Source organism: Pinus tabuliformis, chromosome 8 (genome assembly GCF_031772625.1).
Source record: "Pinus tabuliformis cultivar Carrire ecotype Pingquan chromosome 8, CPIR1, whole genome shotgun sequence".
In the NCBI taxonomy this organism is placed as follows: Eukaryota; Viridiplantae; Streptophyta; class Pinopsida; order Pinales; family Pinaceae; genus Pinus; species Pinus tabuliformis.
The window spans coordinates 968,534,775-968,557,832 of record NC_142294.1 but is presented as its reverse complement, the minus strand read 5'-3'; the positions used below and the strand labels follow the sequence as shown (position 1 = coordinate 968,557,832).

Here is a 23,058-nt window from a genome sequence, read left to right as displayed (position 1 = left end):
TATTCATCAAATACATTTGTCTCACTAAAATATGATATGATTAATAAGGAGGAAAAACATATTGTAGATCATGTTTTTTTATTTTATTTTTTTTTATATTAAACTTAATTATATAAAAAAAAAATATATTTAAACAAAACCAAATTTAAAAATATTTTTTCACATAACTGAAAAATTAGTCATGGTAAAGTTCTTATAAAGTTATTGTATGCATTACTTTCTTCTCTACTATATCCTAATATAAAAATGGAAATAATAAATCCACCTGACAATATTTTTCTTCTTCTTTTAACTATAGCATACTAAGTTTCATATAAAAAAACAAACTAATTATACTTTTCATATTTCCTTTGGGAATTAAAGAAAGTGTAACTCAATGTATATGCCATATCATATATCAATGAAATCGGTTGAGAGTCGATCTATGTAGTGTGTCAAAATTAATTTGTATTATAAAATTTGGTTTTTTCTTCACACTAAGAAACACGGCCTAGTTCGATTTGAATTTCTCATTCCACTTTTAGTTTTAAATCATATAAATGATATAATTTACTAATTAATTTTAAATTTGCATATTTTTATTATTTAACTTTCCATTTAAAGAATTTTTGAATCTCTAATTTATTTTTGAAAGTTTTACTAAAATGTTTTAGAAATCAGTGTAGTTATCTTAATTTTAATTTTCTATTTCTTTTTTTTTTTATTCAAGATCACAATATAAGAGATGATAAATTAGCTTAAATTATTATTACTTGTAATATTTTTTTGGGATTTTGACTACTATTATGATGATGATTAATGTTCACTAAGATCTATATGTTATATTAGACTTTAAAAAGATAAAAGATTAATTAGAATTTTTTAATATTTTATTTCTATGCTCAAAAATAAGTGAGAGAAGTTTCTCCCAAATAACCATAGTTTTGCTATGTTAAAATTTCAAGAAGGTCAGTAATGTGATAAATATTTTAAAAATTAGATCAAATATGAGTGTAAGATGGGAAATTTAAGAGAAGTGTTTTTCATCTTCAACTCTCTTAGGATTGTACATGTGACAAACTCTTTCATCTATGGTGTTTTGGGAATTGACCAATGCCTAGTTTCACTATTAAGCTCATCATAATTAGTTCTAATCGTGTCCATGTTCAAGTGCTCTCTTCTTAACACGAGTCAAGATAGAGAGATAATTTTGATTTTCAAGATTGGGGTTAGTCACCTCCTTATAATATCATAGATTTCTTTTTTCCTCTAGCACATTATTTCCCCGTAATTTCTCCTCGAATTTGGAAATACTATTATTTATAATATTATCTTAATTTTGCAAGATGATGTCCTCATTTATTCCCTAGTGGTCTTGCCAAGACTCGACATTCTTATGCCACCCTCTCTTGAGTCGAGTGTGGGTGTTTTGGCTAGAGTTAGAAGCAATTTTATAAAACCTATTGGTATCCATGTTATATAACTTCTTATTATATAAGATACCTAGTCATAGCCATCCTTTCAATGGGGAAAATACTTACTTCAATAAGGAGACTATGACAGGGAGTATTTACTTTAATCTTGAGGTTGTAGGTTATAAAATGTCTTTGGATTTTTTCAATATTACTACATGATTCTCTAGATATACTAAAACCCCGAACCTCACATCCATATAAAACAATAAGAGTGAAAAGAGAGTCAAAGAGGAGATTCATTTTTTCCCACATCCAAAGATATGATGACTTGCATTTGTTTTCAAGCTCATAGTAACCTTTCCAACCTCCAATTATCCTCTTCTCAATTTTATAATTCTAATTGATCTCAAGATGGATGTTGATTCCCATATATTTATGTTAATGAACTACCTCCAAGGAGTTGTTTTCGTAAATGAAAGTATCATAGGTAATATTTTTGGATTTAATTATCATGACTTTATTTTTGTTAGTATTTATAGTCATAACAATCTTGGAGTAGAAATCTTGGAGGATTCTAAGTTTCTAGCTAAGAGCATAATGGTTCCATGCTAAAAGAGAAATATAGTCAACATAAAGGAGAAGTGTTATGACCATATCAGTGAATGTGGGGCCAACGAAACTTGCATCTTCCAAACACTCTTCTAGCTTAGTAATGTATATGCCAAAAATGGTAGGGGATAAGGGACACTCTTGCTTGACTCCAATATTGCACTTAATTTCCTTTGACTAACTCTTATTGGTCCTAACCTTGGCAATAAAATTATCATATAGCCGTATTACAACAACCCTCAACTCGACATGAACCATTATCTCTTATAGCCTCTTACATAACTTTGTTTTATGAATGGTGCCAAAAGCTTTTCTAAAGCCAATAACACAATAGAAGAAGCTAATTTTATTATTGTGACATTCCTTTGCAATTATCCTAAGAGTAACAAGATGGTCCACGATTGAATGCAACCTAGCATTTAGCTCTTTTACCATGGATTACAATCCAAAGGATAATCTTCTTTTCCAAAATAAGAATGTACAACTTGGTTAAATGTGGCTAATCATAATGGTCTTGTAATTAGAAGGAATGTCTTTATCCCCTCTCTTAAAGATATGAAAAATAAGGTTTTGCGTCCAAGTCTTAGGGAATCCTTGCTTTACTGCTAAATTAAAGAGCTTTTGTATATATGGGATGAGGATAGATTCTCTCATTTATTTATTTTTTGATCTTGGTAGTCTTCAATGTCCTTAAGAGTTTTCCCATTAGCGAATTACTTAACCCCAAACTCAATGTCTTCCAAATAAAATATAGCATCCTCTATAAAATATAGCGTCCTCTATAAGGGCATTCAAAATGGTTTGCATGCTGTTAGGGGATTCATAGAGGTTTTTAAGGTAAATATTTCAGTCCTTCAAGGGAATCAAATGGTTCTCTTTAGTCTTATGAATTCGAATTTTCCTCCAAAACTTTAGGATTAGACTTAGAGAGGTGCAATAACTACTACTTTTGTCTACTTGTATAGTATATTTTATCTCTTTTTATATGATATTTACATGTATTTATCATTATAAAGCTTTAAAGTTTCGTTAGGAGGATTTCTAATTGCTTTTCTAACAATTATTCAATCAATATATCTAAACCATATAATGAATATAAAAATATGTAATAAAAAATATTTTTGAATAATGAAAAATAAAGAGATGATAAATCATATACCTAAAACAAATTCTTGAAAAATAATCTAAAATTTTGTTTAGTACAAATACCTCCAAAGTAGTGTTCCATCATAATAGTATTCTTATTAAAGAATAAGATGCATACCTTTTCAATATCGTATAAAAATTCAAAACAATATTTTTATTAGATAGAACAGATAGACTCATTGCAAAAGAATGGTAGATCCTTATATACAAAATAAGAATCCAAAAATTTAACATGTTACCAAATTATATTCATAGATAAAAGAAATCTTTTTTTTCGTAAGTGAGAGTCATTTTCATTAAGCCAAAAATGTTATAGAGATATCTGTATTTTGTCAAAATTGTATCATCCTCAGTTGTACTAGATTTATTCTTTGGCAGTTGATTCACCAAATTTTTTACATTATCCAGAAGTGATTGAGATATCCAAAACTAAAATGAACTCAGAAACTAGTAAAGTGTCAATATTTTCACACATCCTATAGTGATCAAGTGTCAGAAGAACTTACCTACACTGGATTTGTCGGGAGAGAACTTGGGGTTGGAGGCTGAGGGAACTTACAATGGACGTGACACTCCATGCTCCATAATAGCATCCATATAGTTCATGAAAGCCTCTAAGTGAGCCATACTATCCTGCATTTTCCAGTGATTTCTTTGAAGGTCATTGAGGAAGTAAATTATTTCATTATGATCCTCATGTTTTTCCTTGAGGACTTATCCTAACGAAGTCTTGAGTTGTCAGTGTATAGCAACCGAATGAATGTATTGAGATCTCCTCCCCCTAATGTGACTTGGGTTTGGTAACCAGCAAGAGACTTCACCAATAAGCAATGAACCAAAGAGAGATTGCCTTTCCCTATTCAATGTTCATTCCATTCTCTAGATATCATCTTGGGTGTTAGGGGAGGTTGCAGTCTGAAAATCAATAGCTTCCTCCTAAGCTTGAACCTCAGCCTAAGACGATTTGGGTTTGGCGTGGCTAGATTACCCATGCTCCCCCCCTCCTCATCTACATATATAATGGTTGCGAGTCATTTTGGGTATCTCACTAGTCGAGTCCCCTAGAGCTTGAACCTCAACCTAAGACGATTTGGGTTGGGCATGGTTAGATTACCCACGTTCCTCGCTTCCTCATCTACATATACCATGGTTGCGAGTCATTTTGGATAGCTTGATAATCGAGCCCCCTAATTTAGTTTGGATTGAGTCAAGATGTTGAAACAAAGGGAAATTCTCCGCAAGACTCCCTATCACAACCTCCCTGTCATTAAAAATTCAAAGAGCACTTGAAATCATGAACCATCACCCAACCCATAGAACAACAAGCCACTCTTGGAGGCCAATGACCTAGTGGGATGGAGGAAATTGAAGTCAAACCTAGGCAAACTAATGAGACCTTATAAAATTGGGAATAAAATCTTAATTGAAGCCCCTGACTTAAATAGGTCATGCATCCATAGGTACAGAAAGAAAAAAAATACTCCATACAAATAGTATTGAGCTTGAACTTCAGTGCAAATCAAAAAAATTAAACGATGAGAAGGATACCATAAGCTAAATACCAAAATAACTAGACGAATAATATTACCTCCAAAAAGGGATGACTCTGACTTGCAACTATGGTCGATTTTGCATTATAAATGATATATTGTTTTGATTAATAATAAATATACTAATTATTTTTATAAGATGTTATATTTTTAATATTGTTTTTAAATTTAGAATGAAAGCATGGGAAATCTTAGAGTACTTACCCACATTTCGTGGATGGTAAATCAAGTAAATCGTTGGTCCTGATTATAGGCCTTGCCCTAAGGGAATTGAAGAGAGTATGATCAACAAAAACTAACAACAATATAAAAGAACTTCATGCCTCACTATAGACCTGTTGAGCTAATCCTTGACTCTAGTATAAGATCTTAATTAATATAAATAACTATTAAATAACTATATACAAAATATTATAAGATTATATAATTAAAAATTATGAACTTAAACATACAATTATTTTTTCATTTTACCAAAGTGATTAAGTGATTATTATTATAATTATTATTATTTTGTAAGTGAGTTTGTATTACTTCAAAATAGAAAATTGCATCATGACATCCATCGCATATCAACACTGTTATGAAACCAACTCACAAAAAGATAGAAAGATAGATCAACGCCTTATAATTCAGCCTCTTCGAAGGGGAAACCTCCTTTACATTACACAAATGAACAATTCTTGGATGATAAAAATGACAAGACCTCCTTTCTATATATAGGAGTCTAAGGGATCATAATATAATCATAGCTGACATAACAATAATAATGCGGGGGAGGCGATGGAGTCTGCGGTTCGTGACGGTCATGGTTAGGGTTCCGGTCTCGCGCCTGCAGCTCGCCGCGCCCGTACCCGGTTAACTCTCCCGGTACCCGCTCTTATCCGCCGCGCCTCCGACTAAAACTCCATACGCCTTTTCCGCAGCTACTGTCTTCGCTGCGCCCTGCTTCCCCACCGTTCGATGCCCTCTGCCGTTACAATCCGCTGCCGATAACCGCATCTCACCCGGGTTACCTGTGCTCCGAGGTTTACTCCGTTTCGAGGATCCGCTAGCTGGCACCATGGAAGACCTAGAGGCTGTCGACTACACCGAAGATCCGCTGAGCGGGGTCTCCATCTGGCGTACCCCCTCTTCCAGCTCACAAGGTATGTATCTACCGGCACCCTCGGATGATTTTGCTGTTTTCTCTGCCGGAGGCTCCCCGCAACCTCCCGTTATTCTCCCGGATATTCCCCCCTCTTGGCCTGCTCTGTCTACTCCCCCCCTCTCGCCGGCCTCCCTAGGGTTTGTAGCGGGTTGCCTAAACCCTAACCCTAGTTCCTCTCAGACTGCTGCGTATCAATGGCCCTTCCCTGATCCCGCTCCATCATCGAATCCCGTCCCCCTCTCCGGTGCTCTTTCAGGTTGTTTCACCGCTATCCCCCCGCTATCGGACCCCCTCCCCATCTCTGGACCTCTCCCCCCTCCCTCCGCGTCCATTGCAGATCCTCCCCTCAGTCTTGCCCCTCCCCCTGTTACTTCCCACCCCTTGCCTCCTCCGCCGAGATCCGGTCTGGGGAAAAAACCTCGTTGCTTCAAATCCAGAGAGGCGGACACCTTCCTCCGGCTCGAAGAGGACATTCAGTGGAGCGACATCATGGAATTTGCTGACAGGGTACTGGTGGGTCGCATCAGAGGCCGAAATTACTCGGCTGCACGTTTAAAGGCTTGGGCTACAGAAGTTTGGGGACAACACTTGGTTGACATTCCCTTCGTGCAAACCTTTGTGAGGGGATGGTTTGCATTACGTTTCGCACGCGCTGATCACACTAATTGGGTACTCTCCTCTTACTGGCATTTTGAGCATGCTCCGGTACTTCTGAAGCGCTGGACTCCCATGTTCGATCCGGCTACGGAACAGATCGGAATTGGCCCCACTTGGATCAGACTACCAGGCCTACCTCTGCAATATTGGTCCGAAGACATTTTTCGTAGAATTGGCAATGCAATTGGGAGCTACATGGATTATGATAAGTCATATCTCCACACAGGAATGATGGCATACGCGCGGATCCTCATCAATCTGGATACCGGGGGGGGCTTCTGGAATATATTACTATACAATGGAGGGACTTCTCCAGGAAGCAGATCATAGACTATGAGGGTATCCCCTACAGATGTCGCCGTTGTCACAAGGTTGGACACCTCTACCGTGACTGTCCACTTCTGAGAAAAGGGCCGGTATCAGCTCAGGGTGCAGCTCAGGATCGCCCCTCCACACCTCCTAATCCAGCACCATCTGCGGTCCCTGTGGAGCCCCAGGTACATGAAGAAGTTGCTCCTTCCAATCAGCCTGGGACACTGGCGGAGGAACCTGCCCGTGCATCGCCTGATCCTGCCCCAGAAGCTCCTGTTCCGGCGGTCGACGATACACCGGGTATGTCAGCTGTCTCATCCCTTTCTATGCTCTCTTCTCTGCATGATCTGGATACATCTGAGACACTGCATCAGGCTTACACTACCACTTCTCCCGCATATGCATCTGCTTCACTACATTGCCCCATCCCCCCCCCTCCCCCTGCGAGTCGCCTTGTCCACCATCTCTCCCCCCGATGGCGACCGTTCCAGGATCCATCTCCCCGATCCCCCCTCGATACTCCCTCCGTCCCCGGACTAAAGCTATTGGTACTGATGCTATTGGGCTAGTCATCGATCCTTCCCCCTCTCATCAGAAGCTCTCGCGAGGCCGACCCTCGCGCCTCACTAAAGCTAGACATGCGGCTGATACAGAAGTCGCTCTTGGTCGTCAACAGACCATCTTCAGGGCCCTTAGAGCAAAAAGCCCTGTATCTCACCCGACATGAAGATCCTATCCTTCAATTGCAGAGGGTTCGCTAGTACACCCAAAAAACTAGCCCTTCGGAGACTCCTCTCCCTTTCTCTTTCAGACATCATCTTTCTGCAAGAAACGCTCTGTACTGCAGACTCCCTCATCCCATCCCTCGAGGCCTGGCTTCCCAACTGGACCTTCCACGCCATCGATGCATCTGGAAGATCTGGGGGTCTAGCTATTGGAATCAATAACAGAGCGCTGAAAGTTATAAACACCTGGGGTGGCAGGGGGTTCATAGGCATCGATGCCTACATTCAGTCTATGGAAACAGTGCTCAGACTCATTAATGTATATGGCCCATGCTCTGAGAGAGCAACCTTCTGGCACTCTTTCTTAAACTCTGCTCTCCTACAACAGGATAACATTATCCTGGGAGGGGACTTGAACTTCACATTGGGCTTCAGTGAAACATGGGGGCATGCTGCCAGGACTGACCCATTCTCGGATACCATATCCACCCTACTGGAGGAGCACCACTGGATCGATACCCCCATGACAAAATTGCAATACACATGGACTAACAACAGGAGTGGAGACCAGAGCCTGGCCAGAAGACTCGATAGATTCCTTATTAAAGAATCCCTCCACAACAGGATTGCTCGAATAAGACAATGGGTGGGATCTGGTGGCATATCTGACCACAGACCAATATATTTGGAATTCTCAGATATTCATAACAAGATAAAAAGCCCTTTCAAGTTTAACTCCTCCTGGCTGAAAGACCCATCCTATATACAGATGGTCACAGAATACTGGCAGAGCCACCCCATCGAGGAGGAGGCTCACTTCACTGAGGGATTCATCAGGAAATTATCGGATCTCAAAAGGATCTCTAAGGTCTGGGCACACCAAAAGAGACTCCGTGACGATCATGCCTTGCGGGAGGCTGAGGACTTCATTGCTGCTCACGAAGAAGAGGATGGAGGCATCTTTCCCACCCAGGAAAGAAAGGACTTATATATGTCACACATTCTTAAGAGATCCCAGATTCTGAAGGACAGGGAGGAAAGCTGGAGACTCCGCAGCCGAGCCATTTGGCTCGCTGAGGGAGACAACAACACCCGTTTCTATCACAGATTCGCCAATGGGAGAAAGGCTATCAACACTATATGGGAACTGAAGGATGAACAGGATCGAATGGTCACCACCCAGAGGCACCTTTCACAGCTCGCCACTGACCACTTCAGGAACATATATAAAGCTCCCCGGGAAGCAAACATACTTGAAATTATGAGAGTGGCTGAGAAATTCCCCAGATTTGTTGACCCGGAGGAACAGGATGAGCTCACAAAGGAGGTGACATTAGCTGAGCTAGAAGCAACTATCAAATGGTTCAAAAAGGATAAAAGTCCAGGCCCTGATGGTTGGACCATTGAATTCTACATTGCCTTTTTCGACATGCTGGCCAATGACCTCTTGAAAGTCATTGAACTAAGCAGACAATCGGGCAGGATCTCCACAGCCATCAAATCCACCTTCATTGCCCTCATCCCCAAATCTGATCAGCCGGTTACCTTCAATGACTTCCGTCCCATCTCTCTCTGCAACTGTCTCTATAAGATCATTGCAAAGATTATCGCCAACCGTCTGAAGCCTATATTATCCCGACATATCTCATCTGAGCAATTTGCCTTCCTTGACCACCGGCAGATTCACGAAGCTATTGCCACTGCTCAGGAACTCCTCCACTCCCTCCATACTAAAAAACTCAAGGGACTGATCCTCAAAGTCGACCTATCTAAAGCATTTGATAGAGTAAACTGGTTATATATTAGATTACTCTTGACTCACCTGGGTTTTCCTTTCCCTTTTATTAAATGGACCATGAGCTGCATTACTGATGTTGCCTACAGTGTTCTTCTCAATGGAGAAGCCACTCCTTTCTTTACTTCGGAAAGAGGTCTCAGACAGGGTTGCCCCCTCTCCCCTCTTCTTTTCCTCCTGATTATGGAAGGCTTGAGTCGACTGATCTTATCTGCCAAAGATAGACTACAGCTCTCGGGAATATGCATATCCAATGACTTCCATCTCACTCACCTTCTGTTTGTGGACGACATACTCATCTTCCTCAATGGAGGTCTGCGTGACACCACTACACTTCACAATATCTTTCTGCTATTTCAGCTTGCTACGGGTATGTTGGTCAATGAAAGCAAATCCACAATAACGGCTGTGGGCTGTACTCTCCACGAAGCTACTTTTGCATCCCAGCGATTCCCCTTCACCTCATCTAGGCTTGCTGAGGGTATCAAGTACTTGGGGTACAGGCTAAAACCCCTCGGATACAAGATTGCAGATTGGACTTGGCTGCTTGCAAAAGTGGAAAAGAGACTCCATATCTGGTATCATAAATACCTCTCCAGAGCTGGGCGCCTCATTCTCATTAAAGCAGTCATCGAAGCCACGCCAGTATACTGGATGACACTGGCCTGGATCCCCCGTGGAGTACTTAACAGACTACAGAGCATATGCACCAGATTCTTATGGAATGGTCAGCAACCTGGGAGAATTTTTGCATGGGTGAAATGGGATACCATAGCCAGACCTAAGCGATGGGGTGGGTGGGGCATCAAGCGCCTCGATCTATTCGCAAAAGCCCTTGCTGCAAAACTGGGCTGGCTACTTCTCACATCAGACAGCCTCTGGTCTCGGGTGGCACAAGCCAAGTATATCAGACCCCTCCATCTCATGGACTGGTTCCGACAACATCACCGCCCTGGCCCCAACATCTCAAATATATGGAAGGTCGTTTTACTCTCTCTGCCACTTCTCAGGGATGGTATCACTTGGCGCATTAAGAGTGGCCTGAACGTGAGAATTGGAATTGACCCCTGGGTCGGATGCGGCAACCAACACAGACTCTCTGATGACCTTATCAGACACCTACATGACAGGGGAATTACTCACATTAACCATATTGGGGACAATGCTAATACTGGTTTTCTATATCAGGCCTGGCACACACCGGCGGCCTTGGACATTCCGATACAGTGGCAACCTGAATGGAACGCATTCACAGAGGCCCTCACTCAGGCCAACATCAGATTATCGGAAGGGCCCGATGAACTCATTTGGGCCATCGCTAAACACGGACACTATACTCCCAAAGAGGGATACCTGAAGCTCATGGAACCATATAAGCCCCCGGACATCCTCCCTTGTGGGAACCTGATTTGGAAGCTTCAGGCTGCGCCCCGATGCCGCTTACTTATGTGGAATATCATTCATGACAAATTACCCACGGGATCAAATCTCCTGAAGAGATCTTTCCACGGCCCCTTCAGATGCCATTTATGCTGCTGTGAAGAAGAGAGCACTGATCATCTCTTCATCCGCTGCTCAGTCACTCAAACGTTCTGGCACAGCATATCTGCTCATATACCCGATCACAAGGATTGGATTGGCACCACCTGCAAGGAAGCCTGGAGCACCTGGACCAGAGACCACGCGAGCAAACTCACAAATTTACCCCTCCTCGTTTGCTGGGCCATTTGGATTGCGCGTAATCGCATCATCTTCGAAAATCGCCCCCCAAACTGGCCATCCATCCTGAGCCACACCATTGCTGATTACAACTTACTTCCTTCGACTGAGAAGCACAGACCTACCCGAGTTATTGCTCCCCCCATCATCGATCGATCAAAGCCTTGGGCCTTCTTCGATGGCTCTGCCCAGGACAACGGCTGCGGTGGGGGTGCTATCTTATACCTGAACGATTCCCACTGCTTCAAGATTCAAATCAAATACCATATGGGCACAAATAACTTCTCTGAACTCAGCACAGCCAAACATATTATATATTTTGCGATACAAAAACAGTGCAGACATCTTCAACTATTTGGCGACTCACAGATTGTTTGCAATTGGATAAATTCTACAGCTCATTGCTATACTTTTTCTTTGAGAAATATCCTTGACGAAGCCAAAAGACTGATCACTTCTTTTGATTCTTTTGACTGTCGTCACATCTACAGGGAGCAGAACGAAGAAGCGGACAAACTGTCAAAAGAAGCAGCGAACAACCATCTAGAGCAATGGCAGATACAGGAACAGATTGATGGATCCATCCATCAATATTACCACCGGCCCTATATAGATCATCACATGAATGGGCCACCAACCCATTCATAACATTTGACATGTTTTGGTTATCTTTTTTTGAAATATGGTTACATATGCTACTGTTTATCATGACTGTTACAGTGCTCCCTGCGTGGAGTAAGTTATTTTGGTATTTAAAATTCTGTATATATATCATAGTGACTCCCTGCGAGGAGATCTAGAACACACAGGTAAATTTTGATGAACTCTGGCTGGCCAAAGGCCACATATGGATATGCAACATGCATCTGCAAAATGTAATTTCTCCCTTTTTAATAGAAATTACGACTTTTTCCTAATGGGAAAAAAAAAATAATAATGTAAGGGCACAATAATAACAATAGTGGGCTTCTATGGGGCACAATAATAAAAATATGGGGACTACATGGGTACAACAATATAATAAGGGGGTTTTACTAATAATAATAAGGGGTTACACTAGTATTATAGGGGCCTAACATGCCCCTCTCCTTCAAAAAGTGTTGTCCTCAACGCTTGAGTAGTTCTTGATGCTTCTGTATAAAATTATTGTCCTTCCGTGTGAAATCTTCAACAGGTAAGTTCTTCCACTTGATGAGATGCTTTGAAATTGATAGATTCGTAGCTTTTGACTTCTCGGTTTTGCAAATGCTTCAGGTTCCAATATGATTTTTCCTTCCTTGTCAAGTTCTGGCAATATTATTGGAACTGGGATATTTGGCAACTTTTGAATGAGTTCCCACCCTTCTTTGCCATTCTTCCATTGATACCTTCCTTTGTTTATCAAATTTGGTTGGATAATTACCAACCCCTACCATTTCTGCAACCATATGTTCAATTTCACTCCTTTGGGCATATGGATATCTAAGGCTTGACATTTGGGGGAACACATCCTGGAATAAAATGAATAGCATGATCATGATCACGAATATGTGCGAACAATTAGCAAACATAATTGTGCAATTACACCTCATTGTTCTTTCTTTAGAAGCTTTGTCATTCCGTCAAAGTTGATTATCTTTCCTGGTTTCCTTGTGATACCCCTTAATTCAACTTCCTTTCCTTCAGAAGAAAATTTCATAAAAAGTTCTTGAAAATTAAACGCTGTTGTACCCAAGGATTGTAGCCATTGGACTCCTAGTACAACATCAACAACACCCATTGGAATGGAAAACATTGGGATATTCAATAAATATTCTCCCACAGATATCTTGATATTATGGCACTTTCCAAAGAAATTTATGGTTCCTCCACTTACAACCGTCACTTGACACTCTGGTGCTGGATCTAGGAAGCAATTCAAGTCCTTGGCTATCTTACAATTAATAAAATTATGGGTACACCTGAATCAATCAACACTATAACCTTTTTCTTCTTGATATGTCCTTCTGTCTTCATAGTTTGAGGAGTGGTAATTCTGATGAATGCATTACAAGATATGGCCAGATTCATTTCTTGATGCTCGATGTGACCTTTCACTTCTTGAACATTTTTCTTCTTGATATGTCCTTCTATCTTGATAGTTTGAGGAGTGGTAATTCTGGCCAGTGCATTACAAGATATGGTTGGATTCATTTCTTCTTTCTCGATGTGATCTTTCACTTCTTAAACCATTTTCTTCTTGATATGTCCTTCTATATTGAGAGTTTGAGGAGTGGTAATTCTTTCCAGTGCTTTACAAGATATGGCCGGATTCATTTCTTCTTTCTCTGGGGTTGGGTCCTAGTGCATATCCTCTTCTTTTGATGTTCCTTGATCCTTTCTTCCTCCTCTTCATACTCTATGTAAAAAAATTTCTTCTCAGCACACTTATGACCTTTAGTGCATTTGTTATCACAATTGTAACAAAGCCCTTTTTTCTTTTTTCTTCCCATTGTTGTGGTGTAACCCTTGTAGGTTGTGGAAGGCTAGGAGAAACAACACTTCCATTATTATAGTTGTGAGAGGTAGAATTCCTTGTTGCCATAATTTTACTTTCCACTTTATAACAAATCCCTTTTTCTCTTTCCAATTGTTGTGGTGTTGCTCTAAAGAAAGTGTTTCTCTTTGTATCCTCATAATGTGATATCATTTCCTCCATAAAAATTGACCATGTAACAAGTTGTTTACGAGTACAAAGCCCTTTATACCATAAAAATTGATCCAGTTCTAAAGATGAAGATGCAATACATACCTTTTGTAACAGTGGTACACCATGTATATCAAAATATTGCTCCATCCGAAGTATCCAATTTACCGGATCCTTGCCATCAAACTTCTTCATATCACCTTTTCTTTATTTTAGGAGCTCGATATTGAAACACCTGTAACTATTTACTTTCAAATCCTTAAGTTCTAAAATTGCGACCTGCAATAGCCCTCTGTGTCCTCTTTCCATTGCCACCAGTCTTATTGAATTTAGATTCTCCAACAAAGAGTTATGCACAATCTCCCAAGATGACCTAATTATATACCTTTTCAAAAGAGCGAACTTGTATGAAGTGCCACGTGTCACTGTTTTGACCTTAGGATCTGAAAAATATACACAGGAAACTACAATTCGTTCTCTTTTTGCAACTTCTTACGAAATTTCAATCTGATGCTCAAAACAAAAGTTATGATGATTTTCCCCAGGTCACCTATTTGGAATGTAATTCAGGAGTCTACAAAAATGCCAACTTCCTCAGATCAGATTTCCGCAATTATAGCACGAAAAGCTCTGAAATTTGGACCCGAGCTTCAGCTTGATTTCGTATCAAATGGGGTTTTCTTTTCTCTTCTAAAACGTCACAAAAAACAAGTTATAGCGCAAATTCCACGATGTCCTCTTTGGAGCAGCAAAACCCTAGAATCCAAAGCTCTAATACCAAATGTTATGAAACTAGCTCACAAAAAGATAGAAAAGATAGATCAATGCCTTATAATTCAGCCTCTTCGAGGGGGCAACCTCCTTTACATTACACAAATGAACAATTCTTGGATGATAAAAATGACAAGACCTCCTTTCTATATATAGGAGTCTAAGGGGTCATAATATAATCAGAGCTGACATAACAATAATAATGTAAGGGCACAATAATAACAATAGTGGGCTTCTATGGGGCACAATAATAACAATATGGGGACTACTTAGGTACAAAAATATAATAAGGGGGTTGTACTAATAACAATAAGGGGTTACACCAGTAGTATAGGGGCCTAACAAACACAGTTCAAGACATTACATTTACTATAGTGTCATCTTAAGACTTAGAACGAATCATACTTGTTTTCTTGATCATGAATAAGTTATTAATTTTATAAACTAAACTTTATAAGTAAATGGTCCATTTCATGTAGTGTTCCACCTTATCCTCATAGGCATTATTACGCAATACTCCCTCATTCTGATCCTCCTCATAGGGTTTATAATATCTATCTTAGGGTTTATATACATTTGGTTTATAATATTAATCCCTTGGGTTTAATATTATTTCCTTGGGTTCATAATCCCTTGGGGTTTTAGTATTATTATTCCCATATGGTTTTATTTTGATATGAAAATCAATCATGGTTAACAATGACCAATCATGGTCCAACGTTGTATTGTGAAAACGATTGTCACAATTTTAAAAACAACCATGGTCAACCATGCTTATTTTAGGGTTTATAATATTTATCTTGGGGTTTATATATCTTGGGTTTAATGTTATTCCCTTGAATCTTATAATCACTTGGGTTTTTAGTATTAAACCCTTGGCTTTATAATATCAATCATGGTCAACCATGGTCGAACGTGGTCAACCATGGTAAACCATGTGTGAACATGGTCAAGCATGGTCAAGCATTGGAAATCATGGTCAATCGGGGTCCAATGTCGCATTGTGACAAAAATTATCTCAATATAAAAATCAACCATGGTCAACCATGGTCCAACATCACTTTGTGACAAATATTGTCTTGATATGAAAAGTAATCATAGTCCAACATGGTTAACCATGGTCCAATGTCGCATTGTGACATTGGATTATCTCAATATGAAAATCAACTGTGAAGAACCATGTTTATTTATCTTAGGGTTTATAAGGGTTTATATACCTTTGGTTTATCATTTTAATCCCTTGGGTTTACTATTATTTCCTCATGTTAATAATCCCTTAGGGTTTTAGTATTAATCACTTGGGTTTATTATTCCCTTAGGGTTTAATCTTAGGGTTATATTCCAAGGGTTTAATAGTAATTCTAGGGTTTAATGTTATTCCCTTGGGTTTTTAATATTAATCCAGTGGGTTTACTAATCCATTGGGTTTGTAATATTTATCCTAGGGTTTCTAATATCATGTGTACATTTTATATTCCTAGGGTTTAATATTGAGCCAAAATTTTATAATATAAATCTTAGGGTTTATATTCCTATGGTTTAATATTAATCCTAGGGTTTAATTTTATTTGTCTGGGTTTATAATCTCTTGTGTTTTTAATATTTATCACTTGGGTTTATTAATCCCTTTGGTTTATAATACTTATCCTAAGCTTTAAAATATTGATGTTAGGGTTTAATGTTTATTTTAGGATTTATAATATTTATATTAGGGTTTATGTCCCTTGGGTTTACAATATTATCCCTTGGGTTTGTGGCAACATTTGTATCAATATAATAATCAACAATTGTTGTTAATAGTCATTCATGGTCCAATGACACATGGTGATAAAGATTGTCTTAATATGAACATCAAGCATGGTGAACCATGGATAATCATGATCAACCATGGTAAACCATGGTCCAATGTCACATTCTAACAATGGTTGTCTCAATAGGTAAATCAACCATGGTTGATAAACATCAACCATTTTCACTTGTGGTTGATCATGGTCTATTATTAGGGTTTAATGTTTATTTTATGGTTTATTATTTTTATTATTATTTTATTAAAACAATGCCAAGATATTTCCAGATAAAAAAAATGAAATCAATCCCTTAAATGGGATGATAGGGAGGAGACTTTTGGTGGAGTGTGTGGCCACTGGAAAACCAAGCATTACATTTGGTAGGTGTGGCACATTTCCTCCTGCCCTCACTGAAAATTCACTTAACCCATCATCATGAAGGAACTCGACTCAAGGTGGGGGGAGTTTTATGAATTCAATTGGTCTTTAATCGATAGTCAATTTCCAATTACCTCAAAGCTAAATGGAAACAGGAAGAATTGGGAGGTGTTGTGTTATAGGACTAGTGGGTTAATTACATTGCGAGCCATCACACCATGAATGCATGAACATGAAGTCTATGTGCATATTTGAGTCATTTCCTAAGTTGTGAAGCATTTACACTATCTGTCCTCACATCAAATGACACAAATATGCACTCATTTTTGTGGGTTTTCACTTACAAATCTCATGGCTCGAAAGGAAGGATTCTACTATATAAACTAAAACCCAGTTGCAAGAATGCACTAGGTCTAGATGTTTCTATTCTAGGCTTTTCAAGTCCTTATTTTCTTATGGTTTTTCTTGCATTTATCTTTCCTCCCTTCCTTATCATCATCCTTGTTATTTCCCTCCCATTATCACTTTTCTACCTCCTCCCTTCTCATCTGCACTTCAACTGGTGTCACCACGAGACCTCGGGTACTCCCTTCTTTCGTTGATTTTTTTTTGTTTTGTTTCAAGGCTTAACTCAAGATAGAAGCATATACATTTCCCTTCACCTTTTCCCTTATACTTCCATTACCCTTTCTTCTATATCCTCCTCAACCACAAGTCATAATTAGGGAAAATATTAGGGGCTAATATTTGCAGGTGGGCTATGTTTCCATGTTCTTTCCAAAAACAAAAAATCTCCAATTTCCATTTTTTTTAAATGATTCCCCACATTTATAGTATAAAATTATTTTTCTTTAAAAATCATAAAAAAATATATAAACTAATATAAAATCATTATAAATCTAAATATTTGTACAAAAAATATTGCAAAACATTATACAATTTTCATATTAGGGACCAACAAGATTCACCAAGGTTTCTAAACTTTAAGAGTGAGAAGGGAAACATACTATAGAGAAATGGGAAAAAGTCAAACCCAACAAAGTGCTAAAATCTCGGCGAGAAGACACAAGGAAAATAATGTAGCACTGATCTAATAGGAAATTGAATAAGATGAAAGAGAGATTACTAGTGAAAGAGGTTATCCATCAAATGTAGAGTTTGATAGAGAATTTGCTGACAAGATTCCAGATGTATGACACACTCAAGGAATACTTAACCATTACATGCATGCCATTAATATTTACTAGCATGAAGATGCTCATGGTTTGAGTTCTATTAGACCAAAACATTGCAAGGGAGGAAATGATTCTCATACTTGATGAAATTCATCTCATTTCCCAAGGACTTGAATGATGGATGGAGTGAATCAAAGCACACCTAGGCATTCCTCTAAATCTAGGATACTCACCAAGAAGCAACAAAGAATTGATCACAGTTTAATAGTCAGACTCTCGCAAACCTGGATGATACACTTAGTACTCTCTTTTATTGTTTATAAATGTATATAGACAATGGTCTAGTTTCCCTAGTGGAAGATCAAGGAAACATATAATGTGTATTTGGTCTAATGAAATGATTCACCTTTGCTTAAAAAAAATTGAAATCAATAATTTGAAGAATCATAGTCAAATATTGTTTACAAAAAGTTTTAAAAATACAAAAATCAAGAGACATACATTGATGCAAGTGAATCAATGATTCTTTTAGAAATTGAAACCACATATAAAGAGACTAATGGGAAAAACTAAAAATAAAAGTGTTCTTTCTAACAAAGTTTTACTAAATGAAGAATATCCAAGAATTGAGACCAAGAAACAATATGATGACAAGATGGCTTCTATAGATTCAAATATAGTTGAATATTTTTTAGTGGCAACTGATGTGTGTCCCAACCAAAGGATATTTACACACAAATGAATACCGACGTTTTTGCTAGTGGAAACGGATATGTATCTCAACCAAAGGATATTGGAAAACCAATGAATACAAAATATTAAATAACAACATGTCAACATAAGTAAATCATAAAAATATTAAATTTGAGATTAAAAGGATCAACTTACCAAGGTACCATGTTATCTCAAATATTAAATCATCTAAATATCAACACATATTAAAGTCAAAAATCAAGAATATTGTCAACCTCAAGGGAATATAACAATGTTCCCTCAACCTCATCAAGTGTACAAACTTTACAAGAAAATGGGCCATTTTTTGTCTAAAGGAATTGACAACTAGGTCAGTCTCATACTCACATGACACGAGGCCAGTTCCAACAATTACCACTATAACCTTCGGGTGAACCCATACACACCCCCACACATGGAAACATATTTTTAATCATGGGATTTGAACCTTGAGCCACTTCCTTTTTGTAATACTTCATATCATGACCATCTCTAATATAACTGGCACCAAGGGGGTAGAAGATGTTCCAAATTTATTTAAAGAAACATTATCTACCTATGCTTTGAGTTTAAATCTCTTTGAGGAGGAAGATTTGTCCTATAACTAGAGTATATTACAATTATTATCATAATATTATAAATTAATATTATTAATATTTATAGGTTTATAACTATACTCTAATAATGATAAGCCATATATTTTCCTAAAAGGAATGGCTTATTACCCCAATATGTATTTATATATACACACTATTGTATCTCAATTCATTTTCCTATATAATTTAATCATATTAATAAATAATTATTATTTTAATGTGAATCATATGATATTCTCTTTTCATGGATGATGATTTTGTGAAGTGGGCCATTAGGTTTGCTTCAATACAACTCATATACATGGATTTATTTCCCTCCACAAAAATGTAGTGTTTAGGAACACAAGCATAAATCCCCATTGCCAAAAATAGTACATAATTTTTAACTATGGTCAAGCTTACCTATCAACAATATAGAAATATTGAAAACCATTACCACTTGGTTTCAACTATATAAGCCTAGACAATTTGTTTTAATTGTAGAAGCCAAGGCATTAATCATATCCTTGTTAAAATTTATTTTTCTATTCTTCTAAATAGAGAAAGAAATGATAACAATTTCCATTTATGCATGAAAGGACATTGATGTGTCATTGTGACTATCATTTATATCTCAAAAATTTTCCCTTAGTGAAATTTTGGGAATTCTTATTAGAATATACCACCATTGGCATGTTTAACCTCCATTTTACCCCATTTTCCATCATCATTTGACCTCCAAACACTCTAGTGTCAACCTAATATTTTGACAAAAAAGGGTTGGATAAAATATTACCCCTAAAAGATATACCATCACCATAGATAATACCTCCAAAAGGTGCATTTATCCACCAAAAAGCCAACTTTTACTATTTCCACCCAAATTTTCCGAAAAGAGTAGTTATTTGTAGACTACTCTAAACCCTAATTGCTATTATTATCCTTCATTTGGTAACCATTAAAAATTATTTGAAGACCATGTCAAGTGGGTTTAGCCAGGATTTTCCCTCTAAAAATTACGACATATGGTGTATAAATATGATAGGTATTTTTGACAATACATATACAAATGACCATATCAGAAAAAATTACTAAGTAATTATGAATATTTTGTTTTCATTTATCCTTGGTGTGTTTACATTTATCAAAGTTTCGACAACATTTAATCATTGTTTGAATTTTGACTCCAACTTAATGAAGTGATAGGGACATGTGGTGCCCCATTCCCTACCACTGTGGTCATACACGTGGCACTCCCACATCAAGAAACTATTCATTTCATGAGTGGTTTATGCCTACTAAGGTGTAATTGGTGGCAAACAACAAGTTGATGATTGGTTTATTGCCTTTTAATAATGTTTTTTTGAATATTACAATAAACTTATCCAATGGACAAGATATTGAATGGTAGTTTCAAAGATATGGATATAGTCATCTATACCATAAACAATTACTAAATAATTATCATGTGTTTCTTATTTTTATCCTTGGTTCCTTTTTGTATGTTGGGATTTTGACTACAAGATCATAGTTGGAATTTTGACGCATAGTTGACAAACTACTAGAAGAATGTGGTACTCAGTACTATACTTGTGCTACATGTGATGCTTGTTTTTTCCAGTGGAAAAAGTTGTAACCTTTTATTAAAAAATCAAAAGTTACAATTGCAGATGCATTAAGCATTTCCATAAACTGCCACATGGGCTCGGGTGCTTTCGCACCCTACACAACGTTAGAGGACTAACGTGTGCAAAGAATAAGAAAAAAGAAATATAGGAGAGAGAGAGAAGGGGCAAAAAAAATTGAATTCCAGCACTTCAAGTTTTTCTCCCCTTCTTCTTTTCAACCTTGCGCCACTCTCCTTGAGTGGGCTCGGTTGAAGCAATGACTAACTGAGATTCTACATTCTGTAGGCCTGTTTCTTTATCTGAGTCTGAAGTATCTGAATGGTGATGCCGTTTGATGCCTCCCATGCTTGGATCCCCACTTATCATCTCTGCCTGATTTTGTGGAATCTTTTTGTTCTTGTTTTCTGGTGTAGTAAATTTCCCGGAGACTGTGGACAAATGTTCCTGATTGTTTGCCATGGGGGAGGCAGCCCCTGTATTCTCCCCAATAGGATCTTCATGTTGTTCAGGTGGGAAGTTAGGCTCCCCCTCATCCTCTGTTTCTTCTTCTGGATTCACTGTGCATTGCCAACCTCTTGGTTTGTGAACTTGTTTCTTGTTCCTTCTTTTGTTTTGCGGACAGTTATTATGTAGATGTCCTGTTTGTTGACAGCCTCGACATCTGAAGGCCGTGTTTTCATAATCCAGAGGTTGTTTCCACTGAGAGTTGTTATGGATTAGAATTATATTGTCAGGAAGTCCTTGACTAAGATCGACCTCCACACAGATTCTGGCGAAAGTATGAATGCATCTGTCTATTCTTTCCATATCTTGCTTAATGAAAGTACCTATAGCATTCCCTATTGCTGCAAAAACATTAGGAAACCAGAAATGTAATGGAAGGTTGTGGAGCCTGACCCAAACCGGCATTTTAGAAACCACCATAGTGGAGGGGTCAAACCCCGGGAACCAGGGGGTCATGAAAAGACCAGCATTGCCCCAGAACCATGGCCCCTCATAGAGGGCAAAATCTTTTTCCTTAACCGTGTCGAATTTTACAATAAAGAACCCTTTGGAGCACAAGTGGATGTCACAATTTGGGGTCCATGTGGTGAAGATCCATTGTCTTAAAGCATCTGATTTAGGCCAAAATCCGTTGAATCTGCATATAACAGCCAAAGAAGAAAGATCAGAATGAAAATTTTTTACCTCCGGCATATCGATTTGCAGCACAGGATTCTGGGATCTTTGCTCCACAATGTAGGGACCAGGAAGATCTGTAGGTGTTGATGACTTGTTTTTGACTTCCCCCTTCCCTTTGACAGCATCTTTAAAAGAACCAAAGCCTTTATGGCCTGAACCCGAGCTTCCTCCTCTCAGCCTTGTGCTTAGAGAGATAGTTGAGTCTCGACCGATGCCATAGTGCTGTACTGTAAAGTTTTCTTGCAGGATTTTACCTGCATGTATCAAACTTAGCAGGTTAGATGGGATGCCTGTATCTGCTTGTATTTCATCCTTAATATTTTTTTATCAATATTCCTGTCCAGATTTGCTTGCATATAGTTTTTCCTGACAGGGTTCTGATGAAAATTTGGGTTTGATCCTGTTCTGGGTCCTTGTGGCCTAGCTCAGATTTTTTTCCTCCAGAACCTGCTGCTATTTGAGTCGCAGAGGTGTTTAGATCCGGCCCAGATCTGCTGTCTTTGAGGACAAGGTAGGGCAGATCTGTACCTTGCAGCCTCGGAAAGCCAAGCAGGGGCAGAGGGATAGGGACTCGACTCTGTTTCCCGATGACGCAGACAGAGCACACTCTCCAGGGAAAATCACCCGCGAAGGAGGGCGGGTCATCCTGTGACTGTGTGGGGGTCGATAGATTGGAAGCATAAAACCCCGGGCAATGAAGAGGGGTGTCCAGATATGCCCTGCGGAAGCCGTAATGAGCCAAAAAAGGGGAAATAACCTCAAATACTTGATTGATTTGATTCGATACCAGTGGCTCCTTCCCGTTAATGGATCCAGTCCAGATCCTAAGGGTTTCATCGCGCGCTATGAATCCCGCGGCTAGGCTCCAGCACTTTGCAGCATCGACCAAATCTGTGGAGGCGGCGGCGGCAGCGTATGGACCTGCAGCGTCGAAAGGATCTGTGGAGGCGGCGGCGGCAGCGAATGAACCTGCAGAAACCCTCAGCACGCAACCTCCAGCCATGGTTCGCTACATGTGATGCTTGTTATCATATTTAGTGTTTAATATTTGTAATCTTTAAGATATATTTAATGCATCTTTATAATAATGTATAAATTATGAATATTTTGT

General features: G+C 38.4%; 1 protein-coding gene across 1 annotated transcript; it reads left to right on the top strand.

Moving 5' to 3' along the window:
* The first annotated feature begins 6,335 nt into the window (after positions 1 to 6,335).
* LOC149238694 (uncharacterized) lies at positions 6,336 to 11,702 on the top strand. Its single transcript, XM_089369644.1, has 4 exons — positions 6,336 to 6,712; positions 6,820 to 7,115; positions 7,663 to 8,902; positions 9,425 to 11,702. The coding sequence occupies exons 1-4, from the start codon at positions 6,336 to 6,338 to the stop codon at positions 11,700 to 11,702; spliced, it is 4,191 nt and encodes a 1,396-aa protein (XP_089225770.1).
* Positions 11,703 to 23,058: the final 11,356 nt, after the last annotated feature.

What these genes read in the sequence shown, in the direction of transcription:
- LOC149238694 (XM_089369644.1), top strand. Translation starts at nt 6,336, where the DNA reads ATGGAATTTGCTGACAGGGTACTGGTGGGTCGCATCAGAGGCCGAAAT. An exon ending in AGCTACATGGATTATGATAA is followed by an intron (nt 6,713 to 6,819) that starts GTCATATCTCCA and finishes GGACTTCTCCAG; the next exon opens with GAAGCAGATCATAGACTATG. An exon ending in CTAGAAGCAACTATCAAATG is followed by an intron (nt 8,903 to 9,424) that starts GTTCAAAAAGGA and finishes TGTTGCCTACAG; the next exon opens with TGTTCTTCTCAATGGAGAAG.